Here is an 18,993-nt window from a genome sequence, read left to right as displayed (position 1 = left end):
ATTTTCATTTAGGAGAACTCTCCATTGTTGTCACAATAATTTCTTAGGTTTGGCGGGGGCAATTTCTAGCTTAAATAGGGCTACATTGGTGTCATTTCTTTACTTTAAGATATACAATTATAATTGAAAGAATGTTTTTGTATTCATTAATAAAAATATATTAGGTTTGTCCAAGATTAAATATTTGTTCATGTTTCTGATACATTTTAGTGTAGAAAAAACCCTTGAAGAAATCTGTAGATGGGCAAATACGTTGTCATAGCAGTATAAATAATAAAATAACTTCTCAAATCTCATTTAGAAAAAAATGTAACTAATGATTTGATGTAAATATTTATTTTATGAAAACGTATTATGCTCTGCATTTATTTTGGGTAATAATAACCGGTCTCCCAATCCACTCTAGCAACACATAAATGTGATTATGACCTTCTGGGCGACCTTCTCCTGATGAAAAATATGTGGCTACAAATTGAGAGTTGAAAACATCTCAAAGTAGACATCTCCCTGGGTAAAACTGCAAAAAGACAAAGGGATCATGTAGAGAAATGATCAGCGTGACAAAGGGACAAATTATAGGGGAAGCTGTATTTTATTGTTTTAATTTAGCCACATTAAAAGGTGGAAATATACAATTAATTATGTATCCCATAAAAATGTTAATATAAAAAAGGGGAAAAAATTATAATGAATAGAAATTGGTGTTTTATTAGTCCAGCATAGTAACACAATTCAGTATAGATTTAAATTCTTTTGGTCAAAGGACCTGGAAGCTTTTAAAGAGAAATGTATTATTTTCCATTAAAATATTAATATAAAATAGGAGATCAATAAAAATCTCATGACATCTGTCTCATTGGTCTAGTGTACTAACACACTAGTAATTGGGTCACCTGGAAGCTCTCGAGTTTTGGGGGAGCTTTTTGTTTTTAAGTGTTCACTATGAACAACACTGTACAAAATATTGTCTGTCTATACTGACTTTATTATTGGTTCTTTGAGCAAAGCATGAATGTTGAACATAGCTTGCACAACTACTTTTACTACTTTTACTAATAAAAAAATCATACGAGAGCAAATGCTACTACCAGTGAGTGTGTATCTGCTGTTTTTGTTCCAGTTGCTGGATTTGCTGCGTTCCGGTTACCGGCTTAAAAAACACTTTTTATTTGCTATTGTGAATTACAGTAAAAACATGCAGTAAACAAAATCTTCAGTCAACTTAAAAGTCTGCTAAGGTTTTTCAGCACCTATAAGCTCAAAAACCAACTGATTTCTTACATGAACAGATGATCTTTAACCTAAAAGCAGAGCCAGGTCTGTCTTGAAAAAATATATTTTATTCTCAATGTATTCTCAAGGTTTTTACCTGCTTTAATACAGGTTAAATAAAATAAAATAATTTAAACTTTATAAAAATATGAGTGGAGTTGTATGCTACATTTTAAAACTTAAAAAGAGACATAATGTTTGAACACATTTAACAGTCGTGTTCTTCCATATGCCTAAACATTAAATTATTATTAGAATTTATAACTGAATAAACACATCTGGACTTTTCGGATGCTTTGTTTTATTTTCCAGACCTCAATAAACATGGAGAACAGAAAATTTAAAATGTTTGTTTCTGTGGTTCCTAAAGCAATCATAATCCTCAGGGGTTCAGATGCCAAACAAACTATTGAAATGCTTTTTTTAATCTTTAGAAACAGAAAAAAAAAATCAATATATTCTTTAAGGAATCTGCCCTGCATGGTCTGAGAAATATGAATATTATTTATTTTGAAAAAGAGCTAATTTAAGCAAGTTTAGATGCCAAAAAAACAAGAATGTTCCACTTTTGCAAAACTGCCAAGTTGGTGTTTTTAATGATCTGTGGACGTACACTGTCAGAAATATGTAGAAGTTGGAGTCTGGAAAAGTATGGAATTTTATTGTCAAAAAAATGTAGGAACCCTGTTTGATCGTTTGTTTTCTTAAACAACCTTAAATTCAGCGTAGTTTTTATTATAACCTGATGATTGTTGAGTTTTTAATGTTATCCAACTATCTGGGTCAATTAAAAACCACACATTTTGTTTAATAAGCCTGCAGCTTGTAGAGTGCAGGATGTAGATAACTCACCAGGCTCTCTCAGCTTGGCGTGTTCATTCGCAGTAATGCCGTGCATAAATTTAAAATGCTGTTCTGTTCATGTACGGCACTTAGCTGTCATGGCCTTTCCTGTATATTTCAGTGTCCGCCTCACTCAGCTGTGTTGAGTCTACACTAGGGTTTTGGGTTGGGCGGTGATTTTGCCAAAGAGCTCCTAACAAGATGTTATCACAGTGAACCTCACAAATTATCACGTAATCCGGCCAAGCTAGAAAATGTTGTGCTTCTCCTTGTAATTCAGAGGCCGGTTGCCATCTGATAGCGTAACATAATATTAGTGCTGTTCATTATTTCGTTTTCTTCAATTTCTCTGAAGTAAAAAAACTGAAATCCCTCAAGGGGGAGAACAGAATGTCAGCATTAATAGCACTTAGGAATGACAGGACATGAATCAACTAGATGAGCTTTTTTTTCTTAGCTGCGGAGCCACATTTCAACAGCTTGATACATGAGTTTATAACAAGTAATCGCATGTAGAAACATTGATTCAGCCATGCCGGTAAGTTTTCCAGTGTGTGTCCGGCATTGTTTGGACCTACATTTCCTCCCCTCCTTCTTCTGCCCAGTAGCCAAGTTTGCTTCTCTTTTTGTCATTAGATAAGCATCCTCTCCAAGACGATGTCATCATAATGAGGGTGCCATCTGAAGCAATCACCCTGGGAGATGGTTATTGAGTTAAGAGGGAGGGAAGGGGAGGGGTAGAAGCAGATTTTGCAGATAAAAAAAAATGGAACAATTTGAGGTCTAGATGTATAAGGCGAGGAAGAGAAACCAAAAGTATTTCAGAGGAAGGGAAACAGCAGACCTAGCGGACATGGAGATCTTTTGGGGAATTCCAAACTTAGAGCTGCTGTCTCACATCCCAACACACACATATACAGCCTTGTGCTTATCCGCTCAGTGTTAAGGTCGGAGTCACACTCTGTCTCCCTGGGTCATTATCATAGGCCTGAAAATAGACAGCCAATTGTGTTGCTCCGCGTTAAGAGACCGTGACATTGGATAAACAACCCCGGACCCCTAAACTCTCCTCCTCGGCCGGATCAGAGCACACTTTAAAATGAGTGGACACACACCGTGTGTCCGTGCTCTAATTTAGAAATGGATGCCCCAACTTTGAGGAAGGCATTTAGCTCAATGCACTACCAGCAAGTGGTGACACATGTGGCCCAGAGGGAGTTCACTGCTAGAAAGACTTGGCAAGCAGCTGGAGCTTTTGTAGCTGTGCCTCACAGCTAAAGTATGCACAAACAGAAAACACTCACACACACTCCACGAGGTCTTACCAAGTTGCTCCTCGCCACCTTGGTGGACTGTAATGTTGTTCCTTTCATTTGACTTCACTATATTGTGTTAATGAGAGATGACGTTGAGAGGAGCTGCCGGTTGATTGAGGGTGAGAACTGCTAATCACTGGAACAGCTAATCAGAGCTTGTCGTAAATATTGATTAGTTCTGTGCGTTATGGACGTGCTCATTAACCAATGTGTCACCATCTCTCCTCTTTTTTCTGTCTTCTTTCTTCCCTCCTCCCTTCATCCTCCTGCTTCCTCTATCTTTCCCCCACCCTCCAGCAACCTCCAACGGCACGGTCGAGGGCCTGGAGAACCGCGAGGGAGGCGTGTGCAAGAGCCGAGCCATGAAAGTCATCATGAAAGTCGGGCAAGGTAAATGTGCACTCACCTCACATGTAGAACACAAAGCAAGTGCTGCTGCCTTAAGGCCATGTTTCACTTTGGTGTGACATTTCCATTTAACGCCGTGTGTGCCTGCCGTGACTTTGTCCGGCAGCAGCGTCCGACAAGACGCGATCTCTGGAACTGTAAAGCTGTTCTGCGTAATACTTTTTCCAGCAGGGTTAATGTTTCTCCATTTTTCTTCCAACTTTTTTACTAACCTCTGTCATATTTACATTTCAAAAACGATAAATAATGAATTTTACAAGTTTTATTGTTAAAATAAACAATTCAAGTGTTTTTTTTTTATTTTCATTTTAACCCTGAAAATTTTAGAAAAGCAGACACGTGATTTTTTTTGTCACACCCTTTTTGCCCAGCTGTTAGAATCGAATGATACAATATTGAAAATTTAAGATATTACATGTCTATTACAAAGGCTGTAAATCCAGCTTCTGCAAGATATATAGGTAATCTTATTTGTTAGCTGGGGCCTTTTACAAAGTATTATACATAAATCTAAAAACAACCAAATATGGCCTTACCCAAGTTATCTTTACCATCTTACACCTCTCAATGATTCTTGACCTTAACCTTCAGCCATATTTATAATCAATGGGGACTTGACCGGGATATAATGCGTCACAATAAATTCAAATGTCTTTAAACAATAAGAATTGGCAATTCAGTTAAAAATGTGAAATAAGATATTTAGAATAGAGCAAAATACTAGAAGCATTTATTTCTGTTAATAGTGATGTTTATTGCTTACCACTAATAAATCACCAAAATTATTGTTATTTTTTTAAATATTACTTAAGATTAGCATAGAAAATCTATGTTAGGTCCCACAAAATCATTGACATCCTTTACAAGGAGGGTAAGCCAAAACAAGCTGTTCCTAAAGAAGTTTACAGAGGGCTGTTCCTAAGCATAGGAATGAAAAATTGAGTTGAAGGAAAAAGTGTTGTAGAAAAAGTTGCAGAAGCAACAGGGATAACCATAGTATGGAGGATGATGAAGCAACGCCCATTCAAGAATTTGGGGGAGATTCACAAGGTGTGGATGGTGCTAGAGCCAGAGCTTCAAAAACCAGGCTAAAACTGTCATATCCTGTGTGTTATGTACTCCTAAACCAGCGACATAAATCTTCTCACCTGGACCAAGGAGAAAAATGACTGGACCATTGCTCAGTAGTTCGAATCCTTTCTTTTTTCAGATGAAAGTAAAGATAAAAGAAAATAGCAAATATTTCATTTTATCTGGAAAATCAAGGTACCAGAGTCTAAATGAAGAATAGAGAACCAGAGACACACCAGAGAGGTCACCAGTCCATCACAGGGCAAGACAAAGACACACAGGAAAACCACCATACACACACATGTACTTCCGATAGTAATTCATAGGAACCAATTAACCTAACTGTCATCTTTTTGGATTGTGGAAGGACATTGGAGTATCTGGAGAGAACCCAGGGGAGAACATGAAATCTCCATGCAGAAAGTCCACAGCCCTGGATTCAAACCTGAGACTTTTGTACTGCAAGGCAACAGTGCCAACCACTGGGCCACCATGCAGTCAGACGTTCAACAAAAATAGAAGCTTTAAATTACAAAAGATGCTGTTTGAAGTGTAACACTCAAATGACAACTTTAGGAAAAATGTGTGTGGTCTTAATTAGAAGCCAGAAAGGATAATAATCTGTTCACTAGTGAGGCTCTGTTTGTAATAGGCATTTGCAAGCAATTGATAATCAGGACTCCTGCATGCACGATGTTGTTCACTTTTTAAGGATCTTTAGGTTAGGGTGATGAAGTGAACCAGTAATTTCGGATATTACATTTCAAGTTGCACTGATGGAAAACGGAGCACCGCAGAGTGCGCTAACATATAAGATTCCATAGGCCTGTTATATGATAGATGATTGTATCTTTGTTGCCCACCCAGCCCTGTGGGGAATCCAGACATGTTGAATGACTCTTATATACCAATGAATAGTTTTTGCAAATTGTGTAGAAAAGAAATCCGAAAGAAATAACAAACAAATGACTGATGACTTGTGTAGAATAACTCCACTTCCAAGAGGCGAGAGTGCTCTCTGATGTTCCTCGGCTGTGTTTCTCGCAGCGAATGCGTGTTTGAAGTTTCCATGTACGTGCACGGCCGGGTTACGTCATCTAAAAACGCTGGAGGTAAACAAGCAAGCTTTGTTTAGATATCCTTGGATGCAGCATTTGGTTCGCATCACGCATTTCTCTTTTTCACGTCGCTCCTGCTTCATGATCCAGACCTCTATATCCTGGTTTTGACAGGGTACAGTACACAGATGTGTTGCTGTGTAAACAGTTAATCCGTCCTATGAGCAGTTTGTTTTGACCCAAACAGACACTAAGAGGAACATCTGCCCACCAAGGCAATCTGATTCCAGAATAAAAGTTGGATCTCTCCATAACTGAGAGACACATAATACAATTAAGTGTATGTGGGAATCCGTGTGCAGATATTTTGGATGTGCTGTAGAGTGAGATTACAGTATTTGTATCCTGTGCAGAATGTGGTGGAGTAGAAACTAACAAGGTGCTGATGCTAGCAGGGTTTGAGCGGGAACAAATTCAGCAGATGCAGTGAAAAATACCCACAGTCCTCTCAGAGACAGACATGCTCTGCCTCTGTCTCTCCATGTAGGTCAGTTTCAGCAGCCTGGGATTGAAACGCTGCATGACAGGGTGACAACAACACCGCGTGAGTGTAGGCGATACAGGCTTTTGCACAAAACTATTAAGGAGAAACAGTTCCATATTCTTCGGGTAATGTAAGTTAAAAGGAAAGAGTCTTGTTTCGAGGGAACTTCCAGGAAAATTCCTCTCAGCCGGGGTCTGCTTGCTGTGGCTCCCGGCTGTTCCTCAACTTCGCCGGAGCCGTGCGCTCCTTTCCGAAAATGCTCCCCGGCGGAGCTGTCACTCACAATCAACGTGCCCTAAAAACCCTGTTCGGAAAAATGCAGCGTGCCAAGCTGCCGCTACTTTTAAAGTCGGTTTCTGTGGCTGAGATTTCGGGTGCATAATGCGGCCGTCCAGCCCAGTGGCTATTTGAAGAAGGATGTTGATTTGGCTGCTTTTAAGTGATTGTTTTTTTCCATTAAGTTTCCCTTATGGCCATCTCTACACATAGAGTTTGGATTTTTTTCCCATTCTTGCTATTCAGCTGGCTGCTGTGAGTGCAGAAAGTGCTGAAAATGTCAAATATAATTCCCAGAATGAGTGCTTTTTTTAACAGAGAATTGTGTCATACAAGAAAGTACTTTGACATTATGCATTTCAGGGGATTTTACTTTGCATTTCCATTTTATGTGTGGTTGCACTTCTTTTCTGCTAGGTTTTTTTTTTGCATTGTCTTTTAATGCACTGTTAACACACGTAAAACATTAACAAATTATATATATAAATACAATTTATATTTCAAGAGCCCGTTCCGAGGTCTGATATCTGAGGCTTTTCTCACCATCATTAGCTATTTGAGTAAACTTAAAGAACTTGTGCCTCAGGGCAAAATTTCTGCATATTTTCTTTCTTCTCTTCTCTAAAATTAAACATAAAAATCCTCACCAGACTAATCAATAATGAAAACAGACATTATTCACTTCCCCCTCGAGGCTCTTCCTTCTGCAGCCACACTCTGTTTTGTTTTAGCAAACACAATAAAAACCAAAGCCCCGCTTGGTTCTGACCCCAGATGTTATTGTGCGTTCGATTCAAACATCCTCCGTCTCTGCAGCTGAGTGCCTTCTGCTCGCCAAGACCCCACTGCTCCAACCACCACCAGTCCGCTTCCAGTCTTTCTGCACATGGTGCTGTGTACTTTGGTGATTGATTCCAGTATGAAATGTGCACAGATTCTTTTAGAGACACATTTGTGATGCAAATGTGATGTTTACAGTGCCTTGCAAAAGTATTTATCTCTTCACATTTTGGCACCAACAGGCTTCGGTGATAGGAAAAAAAGTAGTGCATAATTGTGAGAGAAATGCATATTGTTAAAACTTGTGCATTGTGCTGCTTCCACCATGTCTCACAGTGGGGAGGTTTTTCCTCTAGTGGCAAACTTTCGTTTGACTAATACATGTTTAATAGTTGTCCTGTCGACCGATTCTGTTACCTAAGCTCAGGATCTCTGCAGCTCCTTTGGAGTTGGCATTGAGTCTCTCGGCTGCTTCTCTGATTAACGCTGTCCTTTCCCGGCCTGTCAGTTCAGTTGGATAGCCATGTCTTGGTGGGTTTGCAGATGCACCACACTCTTTCCATATCCCTGACCTGTTCAGTAGTCTTCTTGATGCTGCATGCACAAATTAGTGGACCTCTGAAGGTAGTTGGTTAGGATTTCGCCTTTTATTTTGAATCAGAGGGCAGAATAGAAACGCAAACCACACATCATAGATTTTTATTTGTAAAACAAGAGAAAACCTTGCATCAGTTTTTTTCCATTTAAAAATTAGGCACCTCTATGTGTTGATGCATCACATAGAATCTCAATAAAATGGTAACGTTTATGCCTTTTATGTTACTAACTGTTCTTTAAATGCCTGTTATTTTGTTGTTTTCTGTAAAACAATGAAAAGAAAGAGAAACTGCCTGAATGTGAAGCTCATCATTTATAAATACACTGCTGTTCAGCAGTCTCTCTCCCATGTCACTGTGCTCATTAGAAATATGTTGACTCACTGCCATGCACGCATCTCTCTCTCTCGTGTTTTTTCCCTCCATTTACCTCTCCCGACATCCCTGTCTTTCCTTTCTGTCACTCGATCATCATCATCTCCCTCGCTCTCCTAGCCTCTCCCTCCTTCTGGTGGCTTGGCACTTCTGAGTTAGTTGCTTGTCTGCCTAGCTAAGGAAAATGTCAAACAGCACGCAGAGAAAAAAAAATGGGTCAGAACATTAGGCCGCGGCTTGCTTATGCTCAGTGCCCGTGCGCGGTGTCTGTGGGTGGAGGCCCGCGCACACGCTCAGGGTGAATCAGATCAGTATGTCCTCTTGCATCCCCTGTCATGCGTGAATGTTCCCACTTCTCACTCCTGCTTCTCTCATCAATTATTGACAACGCACAACAGCTCACAGCTAGGTTTGGTACTGCTGCAATCAGCGCCGAGCCGCCTCTGGTCAGGACATGGAGAAGATAGAGCAGGAGAGGCCTCCACCACCTACAAAAAAAAGAAAAGGAAGAAAGAAGAGACACCATAGTCCAATCCCTTTTTTATCTTCCCATCCACACCCAAATCATTTCTCATTTCGACTCAGGATTAAGCCATAATTGCTTGGAAATAGAAAATTTCCTGCCAGAATGACTGGCCCCCTTCCTATCATCCGCCCGTGCTTGGCCACACACACTTCCCACAGGGGACTCAAATACAAATTGCCTCCCCACAAGCCTTCTTTTTTGGTTTCCCCCCTCACACAGCCTTTGGAGCAGGCCTTGGGGCAGATGCAGATAAGGTCTGCAGTGTGGGAGAAATACCTAATAGACTCCTGTGGAATCCATTGGTTTATAATGTCTGATTGTCTTCTGTCTGCCGGCCCTGCCCTTGTAAAATAGCACGCTGGAGGACCCTCTGCTGTTTTCTGTGCCGAGCCTTTAAAGTGTGTGTACTGAAATCACAACAGACAGTCAGATAAACTGTTTGTTTCCTCTGCGCTCCCCTTACAGCTTATACAGCCGCCTCTTCTCCTTTTTCTTCTACTCTCCTCATCTACCCCTCCGCTCCCTTTTCCGGTCCTCTCTTACACCCCCCCCCACCCCCCCCCACCCCACCCCCACCCACCCAAAGTGTGCCTCTTCTAGCAGAGTTAAAGCCCGGGCAATAAATAAGGCATATTATGGCCTTTTAACGTGATGAATAATGTAAAACAATAAAAAGTTAATATATAACTACTTTACCCCCATTCTGCCAGGCCTGAGTGTATTGTAAGTATATTGTAGGTGTGTGTGTGTGTGTGTGTGTGGGAGTGTACAGAGCTCTCACGAGCGTGTTGGTGTTGGAAATGCATGTCTGAGTGTTTGCTGAAGGAGCTGCTGATGTAGATGTGAGCTCACTTTTTTACGACAGGACAGGGATCTCGGCGTGTTTCACAGGCGTTCGCAAATTCCCCCCTCTTCCTCTTTTTCCTGCTTTCATCTTCCCTTCTAACACAGTTTCGACACAGGCGAAGATAACCGTCTCTGTGTATAAAAGATATATCAATAGATAATAAGCATAATCCTTTGCTGTAGCAGACGAACAAGTCATTGTAATTCATCGCATGGAGCTTTCCAAGGCTGACTTTTTGTGTGTTCTTTTTTTTCTTTTCTTCTGAACTGTTTCCCACAGTCCCAAATGCAGCGAACCCAGAGGCGCCGGAAACCCCAGAGGACAACGCAATCCCGGAGTCTAGCAGTTCCGGTCCACCCGACCCGAGTAAGACTGGGCCTGTGATGCCAGGAATCCCTGGTGAGCGCATTCACAGACACTTCAGCCATTAACTTGTCTAGACTCTGACTTTTTTTCATTGCTAAATTACTCAAGCTCAGTCAAAATGGATGAAGAGCATTCATGAACAACAAGTTCAAAGTCTTGCCCCAATATTCTTAGCTGGGTTAGGTGTGGACTTTGACTAGGACGTTCTAACACATGAATATACTTTGATCCAAACCGTTCCATTGTAGCTCTGCCTGTACGTTTAGGGTTGTTGTCCAGCTGGAAAGTGAACCTCTACTCTAGTCTTAAGGCGTTTGCAACCTCTAGGTTTTCCTGACCTGCTTCCCTATCCCTGTTATGGAAAAACATCCCCACAGCATAATGTTGCCACTGCTGTGGACTGTTCCTGTGCCATAGTATTTACAATCTTCCTTTTTCTCCCCAAATGAAAACAAGACTACAACTATAAACTTTTTGTCAACTTATAAAAACCTAATGCAGATATTAAGGGATGATGAAATCCAATCAGATGTAATTATCAAAAGGTAATCGGTGTCTGCGCATTTCAAAATGTAACTTTAATTCAGTTCCCACCTAGGAAAATATTTCAACTAGGTGCAAAATGATTTTTCCTTAAAGATGTAAGAGCCCCTAACACATTCCTCAATGACTTTAGTCAGAAAAGTAAAATTTTTCTATTCATTAAAACTAGGCTAAACATAAAATGTCTCCCAGGGATTGAATTATGATTAAAACTAAATTTACATTTTCTATCAAAATGAACACAGCTGAGAGTAATGTGCAGTAATAGTTTATTGCCACACAACGCATATGTGGCATAAAAAAGTTCAACTTTGGTCTCATCTGAGCAGAGCGCCTTCCTCAGTGTTTGCCGTGTCCCCTACATGACCTCTGTCTAACTGAAAATGAAACTTCTCATGGGTTGTTTAGGGTTGTTTTTCTGCTGAAAGCTGAACTTCTGGCCCAGTCTAACATTGTTTGCAACGTCTACCAGAGTTCCTTATATGATTTCTGCATATTTTGTAGTATATAGCTATAATATGTAGCTCAGGCTGTATGTTTAGGGTAGTTGACCTGCTGGAAAGTAAACCTCCACCCTAGTCTCAAATGTTTTCAGCCTCTAACACATTTACTTCCCATAAACTCTGACCAGCTTCCTTATCCCAGCTAAAGAAAATTATCCCCACAGCATAATACTGCTACCACATTTTGTCACCCTCCCACCCCCCTGTGACTGGATCTCTTGCCTGCCGCTCTGATTACTGTATTCGTAAACTTATTTTATAAATATATAGTATCACTCAGTTTAGAGTCCAAATATGAAAAAACAAAGGTTTTTAGTCATAGAGAACAATAAATACATACAGCCTCAAGGCTGTGCTAATAATTAATCCTTGAAATAATTTAGCCTTGAAAAGGAAAAAAAAACTAATTGTTTAGTCTCTCAAAGTATATAATTCCTAATTTGGGTCTGAGACACTTTAGGCAATTCTTTACTCAGCATGCTGGAATACTTGCAAAACCAGTGTTGCTGACAGAATAGAGTGAAACTCTCCAAAATGCAGGTTGCGATGAAATGACACAAAACCACACCCTAGACAAATACAGCTCGCCCTGAGTCACAAAGGGAGTGTGCTGCATTCTGGGAGACTTAAAAAGAGACCTCTTTATTACATATCTGCCTTAAATCTCATTAGAGTTGCACATAAATGAAGATCAAAAGGAGAGACAATTGAAGGAGTCACTTGAGCCTCAGTGGATGCTGTTGGGCTGTCTTTGTTTCTTGTTTTTTTACCTCCATCTTTTTCACAGCTGTCTCTCTCCAGAGGAGCCACTTCTTCTTTTCTCCAAAGAGTTGTTTTGCTGGGAACTTTTTGACTTACTCTACAACTTTGTGCACCACAAACTTCCCCCAAAGTTCACACTGTTCTGCCTGTCCCGATGTGATAAGCCGCACTTTCTTAATAGTTGCTTATTTGACATTAGCTGCTCTAAAAAAAAGATGTTCCTATGTCACTTTTCCTGTATTCCTGGGGTTTTCACCTGCCTGTCACTGTTGGATCAGTTATTATGTCAAGTGAGGGTGAAATGAAGGACGAGTGGCAGCGGGCTGAGGGGCTGATATTTCAGGAATGAAATTTCTGCCATCCTCTCTCCCCGGCTCGCTCTAAGGTGCCCAGAATGTACGAAATTCCTTCAGCCTCCGATTTCACCGATAAGGCCAGAATTGGTAGCCTTCAATCACGACATTCAGCTGTAATAAGGCTTAAGGCGCAGTTATTCCCTTTATCAATAAATGGTTAAGTGCAAAAGGGGCCTGCAGTCTGCGGAGACACAGTCATTAACGGGGCTGGCAGGCTCTTGAGGTATGAGACTTTTGTGTGCCTGTGGAGGTAAGGGGGGTGTTAGGGGTGAGGAGGGGTCATGGACAGTAAAAGAGTGATGGCTGGGGTGGGGGGAGGGAGGGAGGTTGTGCTAGTCCTTGGCAGCAGCTGCGTGCATACATGGAAAACAGATTTGGTTCTTCTCGGATTTCAGTCACTGGTGGAGCCAGCCATTCTCTTTCCCATCCCATCCTGAACCCCTCAAACAGAAGGATAAAATAAAATCAGATGTTCAGATGTGCCCTCCACATTTGGTTTTTCCATCCCTCACTTGGCCTCTGACACAGAAAGCATGTCGAACAACTTGCCCTCGCTCGAATCGCAACAAAAATCAGAGCGGGAACCTTTGTCTTGTTGACTTCGGATTTCATTGGGGTGGGGGGTAGAGGTGGGGGTGGGGGGGGTTCGCTTTGATTGAGTTTATTCAATTAGATTGCATCAAGGGGACTGTTAGTCACGTTGAACAAACAAGAGAGTGGGATGCACTCAGAGTTGATTTAATATGGTCTGCACATGTCAGGAGAGACGGACTGTAAATGCTCTGCTGTCTCTAAGGGACTTCATGAAAGTTACTCATAAAGGGGTGATGGGGGGAGCTCCGTCTTCTTTTATGAACAATCAATTTCCTTTGGATATGTTAGATTTAACTGGCAAAACAACCTCTTTTATATTCTTATTCAACAAGCATAGGGGAATTATGACTGTTCTATACTGTAGTTGTTCAATATATTTCTGCACTAAGGACACTAGAACAGATAACTTCTGTGCTCATTGTTCTTTTTTACTGCAAATCCTTTTGCAGATTTTAGAATCTGTGGCAACGGATGCTTACAGATGCTCTCCATCCAAACTGACTGAGCTTGAGCTATGCCACAACAAAGCTGGTAGAGACATAATGTGAACAGAACGCACTTGTATTGTTTTCCTTCCACTTCTCAATCATTCACTACTTTGTCTTGGTCTATCACATAACATCTCTATGAAATACTTTGAAGTTTGTGGTTGTAATGTGAGAAAATATAGAAAACTTCATGGGTTATACTTGCTTTCTCAAAGCAATGTACATATGGTGAAATTGAGTTTTTCATTATTTAATGGAACTGTTTAATTGTTTTTCACATAAATTTAAAAAATCTAAATATGGAATAAGCAGAAATGTATCTCAGGAAACAACTGAAATATGGTTTGCCATTCCCCAGAAATCTTTCCTCCCTAAGAAAAATAAATTATCTCTGCCTTTTTGTGACCTTCCTCTCCTTAAGCCCTCACTCTTTATGTATCTCCTTCCAGGCCCCAAGATACAAGACGACCCTGGGTCCTCTTCCAGTTCCGACGGCTTCTTAAGCTCCAAGGTAGCCGTGTTCTCCTCCATCGCGATCGGCTGCATCATCTTTCTCGTGCTCATCCTGCTCCTCGTCATCCTGCTCATCAAGATGCGGAAGCGCTCCAGGAAAAATGCCCACTCGCAGGCCCGCCCCTCGGCACTGTCGCTCAGCACGCTGTCTAACCCCAAACTGCCCGGCGGCACAGCCGGCACAGAGCCCAGCGACATCATCATCCCCCTGCGGACAGAGAACAACTACTGCCCCCACTACGAGAAGGTGAGTGGGGACTATGGTCACCCAGTGTACATCGTCCAAGAGATGCCTCCGCAGAGCCCTGCTAACATCTATTACAAGGTCTGATGTGCTTCAAGGAGCCAGCGGTAACGGCCTGGAGAGAGAAAAAAGAGGAGCGCTTGATTTACGTTCTTGGGAAGAACACTTTCCTTTGCATTTTGGGGACTTGAAGCCCCTGTCATTTGTACCACCTGCTGCACAAATCTGGAGAAACATGCACTGACCAGTCACCAGCGGGGTTGGGAGCTGACAGATGAGAGATCCTGTTTGTTTGGCTTTCCTCTAACCCTAACCCCCCCCCCTTCACTCCCGACCATCGTCCCTCTCCCCTGTCTCCTCCCACCCTATGCATCTCCACCGCTGCTGGAGACTCGGGAGTGGAGCAACCGACCAACAGATGGAACTCTAGCTTTGTGGTTCGCTGTGCCTGTTAATAGACAGGATGTAACTTATCTCAGCTCCCTGAAGTACAGTCTGTGCTACACCCGATAAACACACCATCGCAGCACACGCCGGCCACGAAACAAGCAGGGGACACGGGGTCCGGAGAGCCGCTGAGCCTGCAACGTGTTTGTAAGCAAGAAAGGACAATAAAAAGACTAAAGTGCGTGTATGTGTTTGTGCCTTTGTGCATGTGTCGGCGGTGCCCCGTTGCTGGGCCAGGAAAACTCTCCTGATAGCTCAGGTATCTTACACAGTGTGTGAAATAATGTGCTCCTCTCCCTTGTGCACCTCTGATGTTTGCCTTACTTACTATTTTTGATGGAGGACTTCCTTGAACCCTGATTAAGTTCACAAAGCAGTTGTATTTTGTTAGACCTTTCCTACGAGTGCACAATGTATAGAACTAAACTGATCGTCATTTGACTCCATCTCCTCACCGCCCACGTCATCTCGTTGTTTTTACTCTCTTAAGAAGGACTTTAACCTGGACTATCAAGGTGTGTATGTGTGTGTGCATGTGAACCCCTCCCTCCTGCCGCTCTAAAATGAGTTCCAGCACTCCTCTGCCATCTGTGTGTATTTCAGGGTGTGTCCACAGTGAGTGTGGTTGGACATGTCCAGACCAGTTTTTATATGAGGGGAGACTTTATTGGATTTGACGCTGAGATACTGTAGCCTGAGCTTAAAAAAAGAGGGCGATGTGCCAACAGACAAGATCTGAAAAACACTCTTAAGGGTTCCAGTTGGCACCGATCGGATCAGCTTTCAGACAGGCAGGCAAGTTGGTATTTGTTTGTTTTATCTTTTGGAACCAAAGTTGAAACATCAAAAATATTAGTTTTGGGGCGGTGGTCAGATGGCTCTCCCTGATTGGCTGGCCTACATAGGTGCGACGCCCTACATATAGGTTTGGTTAGAGAGCTGGAATACAGTATCGTCAGATGCCAGTTGACCACCATCTTTAGATGAGTCAGTGGAGCGCACAGTCAGCTTCGTTGCCAGCATGTGACTAATCTATGTGCAATCTTCCCGCCCACTCTCATGATGGAGAAGGGGTGGGGTGATGGAGAAAACGTTCCTGTGACTAGTCCATCACCTGAGAGGATAACGGAGGTGGGAACAGGGGAATGACGGGTGAGGCAGAGCAGGCTGAGGTGGTTTCAGCAGCGCTCACTTTGCCATCCTCTCTCACCAGCTGTGCTTTGAATAAAAATGCTGCGTAGAATATTCAGCGATGACACTACAGCCCAGCTATCACACAGCCCAGGGCGACAGCATCAAGGCGAGAGTTTACTGCAGCTGCACATGTGAGGAGTGGGACAGGGAGAGGGGGGTGTCTTTGTGTGTACACATAGGTGGTTATTTGTGCTTATATTTGCAATTTTCACTCAGTGGATGTGTGCAAGTGCGTCTGATGCTGTGACAGACTCTTGTTTGGGCCTGGGAACTGCCTCAAACAGACCGTTGGAGGGCTGCAGTCAAGGCTAATTATGGTGGCGATATGGCAAGCCATTAGTGCCAGATATCGGCACTTCCAATGCTCCTTGAAAAGATATGATGTAAAAATCACAGTTTAATAAATCCGAATGAGATAACAGTAGTCAAAAACCTTGTATTTCACACCAGCGAGTTGTGTTTTGAATACCTCATTGAATGCTGCCTAATGCCTGTTTAAGAGGCGCTGAGAAAAAAGTTGTTCTATCAGATCATAAAGCCATCTTTTTCCGCTGCTTTTTTTAACAGGCATTCATTGCACAACTGCATGACATGAACAAATGAAGTAAAAAGCGCAGGACACTGTAAAAGCTGGCAAAATACCCACCAGAATGCCATATTTACACCAGCAATTGAAAGCGTTTTTACAGCGTCGTCCTGATCAGTGACAAAGGGTTTTATCAGGTCACCAAATGACACTTTTTATGGAGTGAGCGGGTAAAAAAATAAGTTTTATCTTTCAAACACCACTTTTTCAGCTGATCATAATCAGGCATGACTTGAAAAGTGCTGTTCAACGACTGCATATAATATCCCAGATCATCCTCATTCTGGCAACTTTTAATCATCCTGACTTCTTAAACATTCATTTTTACATCATGTATTTACGAGGCGGGCTGGAAAAGTACTGATATTAGGCACTAATGTCTTGCCACAATAATAGGAGATAGGGAGGACCATTCATGACAACAAGCTGTTGTTTGCACACACACGACAGCATAAAACACATCGAGCCCGATGGATCTTGGTTTATCTCCAGTCAAGCTGGTCGTTTTTTCAACGACAGAGGCAACCCATCATCCGCTGCCTCAACCAGCACTAATATCACCCTCGGACAGGCGCTACTGAGTTAAAAGGCGACTCCAGCTTGAAGACTTGGGGAGGACTCCAGCGGCTCTTGTGTGTCGTTAACCTCTGAGTTAACAACCTCTGCAGCTGCTGGTGCTTTTTTGCGGCCCTGTGTTTTAACTCAGCATGCATCCCTCTGCAAATCTCATCTAGAGCATATATTTTTGTTTCGGATCACCGCGCCTCCATTCATCTACACCAGCTTGGGGAGTCATTACCAAATTACCGCAAAGCATATCTCATTTTTATTCATTCTAGTGACCGCTTAGTGTTATTCAAATTCGGGAGGAATTATGAAAAAACAAAACAAAAAAAAGTAAGTAAGCTGAGAAATGTAAATATATGGATAGAGCCCAGTTTAAGATGTAATTCCCACCTGAACACTGCTCATAAGAATTTAAAATTAGATTTTTGTAATGGAGGATGTTTGTAAATAGCCGTCTTTTTAAAGTGTGTTTTGTATGAATCCTTGCAATTTTTCTTTGTTTTCATTTTCTTTTCCTTTAGACTTTAACTGAATATTGCAACATGAGCTGTCTTTTACGCAGCATCCAGTATTGTCGAAAAAGTCTTTGTTACCACACGTGTTTTAAAAATATTAATGATAATAATAATAAAATAAAACTAGAATTCAGAGGTTTTTTTTATGTTGTCATTCAACAGGGATTTATTTCATCAGACTGAACCTTTGACAGAGAGTGGCTTTGAAATGGATAAGTTGCTAAACCTATGATGATGTTGGAGGCACCACTTAACTGCATATGAAGACAGTGTTATTCTGCTCCATTTGAGTTAGCTTCACCCATGGTGACATTTTAACAAAAAGATGCTGGTCCAAAAAGAAGAGTCTGATTTCAGTTTTAATAAGTCCAGAGGGCCAGAAGGGGACGGACACAGGAAAGGAGAGACAAGGAGATGCAGAGAAAAGAAAGAGGCCACGTATGAAAGTGTGACACTGGTGTGCTGACCAATAAATCATCTAGTTTACACCACTCATTATCTCCCAGGCGGTCTTTTGATTTAAAGGTGCTTCCTCTCCTCCTTCTCTCCCTCCACCCCTCTCCTTTGTCGTCCCCTCCTACCTGATTTAGCACAAGAATGCTTTAGGATGGTTCCTGCTATTTTTCAAAGCCACAGTATTATGATTTGTTTTTGATGTGCATGTGAAACCAGAGCCTCTTGAATTTATTTTCCTTTTGTTCAATTCACAAATGTTATTTTATGTTTCTTTTTCTTGCCATTCACTTATTTACCGCTTCTCAGCGTAACCTGTTGGCACCAGCTACAAAGAAAACATGTTCCACCAGTTTGGAAACTACAGCATATTGATAAATAAAATTTTTCCCATGGAACTTGGTCTGATGTGAGGTTCTTTCTTCAATAAATCTAACTTTGGTCAGCTTTCCTGTACTTGCTGATGAAAAGCTTCCCCACAGCATGATGCTGCCACCACCATGTTTCTCTGTGGGAATTGTGTGTTTAGGTGGATGTGAGGTGTTAGTTTTCCACCACACACGGCATCATATACAGTATGTAGACAGTTTGAATTTTGGTTTTATCTTAGCAGATCACCCTCCTAATGCTTGCCGACGTCCCTGCATGGCTTCCAGGTAACCCACAAAGGATTTTCTATTCCAACAATGGCTCTGTTATTCCCCCTTTTCTATTAGGTCAGATTTGTGGAGTACAAGATGAATAGCTTTTGTATAAACAGACTCTCCCCCCTGAGCTGTGGGGTTCTGCAGCTCATCCAGACCTACCATGACAAAGCGATTCTTCTCCTCGCCCGGTCTGCTCACACACTACTGGTATTCATTCTTTGGATCATCTATCGCACCCCTTCATAACAATAACATAATGTTTCCAGCACTCTGCTCTTCATTAGACAATTAAATTAAGCTCCA

The 18,993-nt window shown here is 41.7% G+C and overlaps 1 protein-coding gene across 1 annotated transcript in view; it reads left to right on the top strand.

The window, feature by feature from the left end:
• The window catches only part of efnb1 (ephrin-B1), a 76,388-nt gene extending 57,947 nt beyond the window's left edge, over nt 1–18,441 (top strand). The window contains 3 exon segments of the mRNA XM_047353627.1: nt 3,729–3,821; nt 10,192–10,311; nt 13,974–18,441. Of these exon segments, the coding sequence (XP_047209583.1) occupies nt 3,729–3,821; nt 10,192–10,311; nt 13,974–14,368 (608 nt within the window). The 3' untranslated portion in view covers nt 14,369–18,441.
• Nucleotides 18,442–18,993: the final 552 nt, after the last annotated feature.

Source organism: Girardinichthys multiradiatus, chromosome 23 (genome assembly GCF_021462225.1).
Source record: "Girardinichthys multiradiatus isolate DD_20200921_A chromosome 23, DD_fGirMul_XY1, whole genome shotgun sequence".
Lineage (NCBI taxonomy): Eukaryota > Metazoa > Chordata > Actinopteri > Cyprinodontiformes > Goodeidae > Girardinichthys > Girardinichthys multiradiatus.
This window is presented reverse-complemented; position numbering and strand designations above follow the sequence as displayed.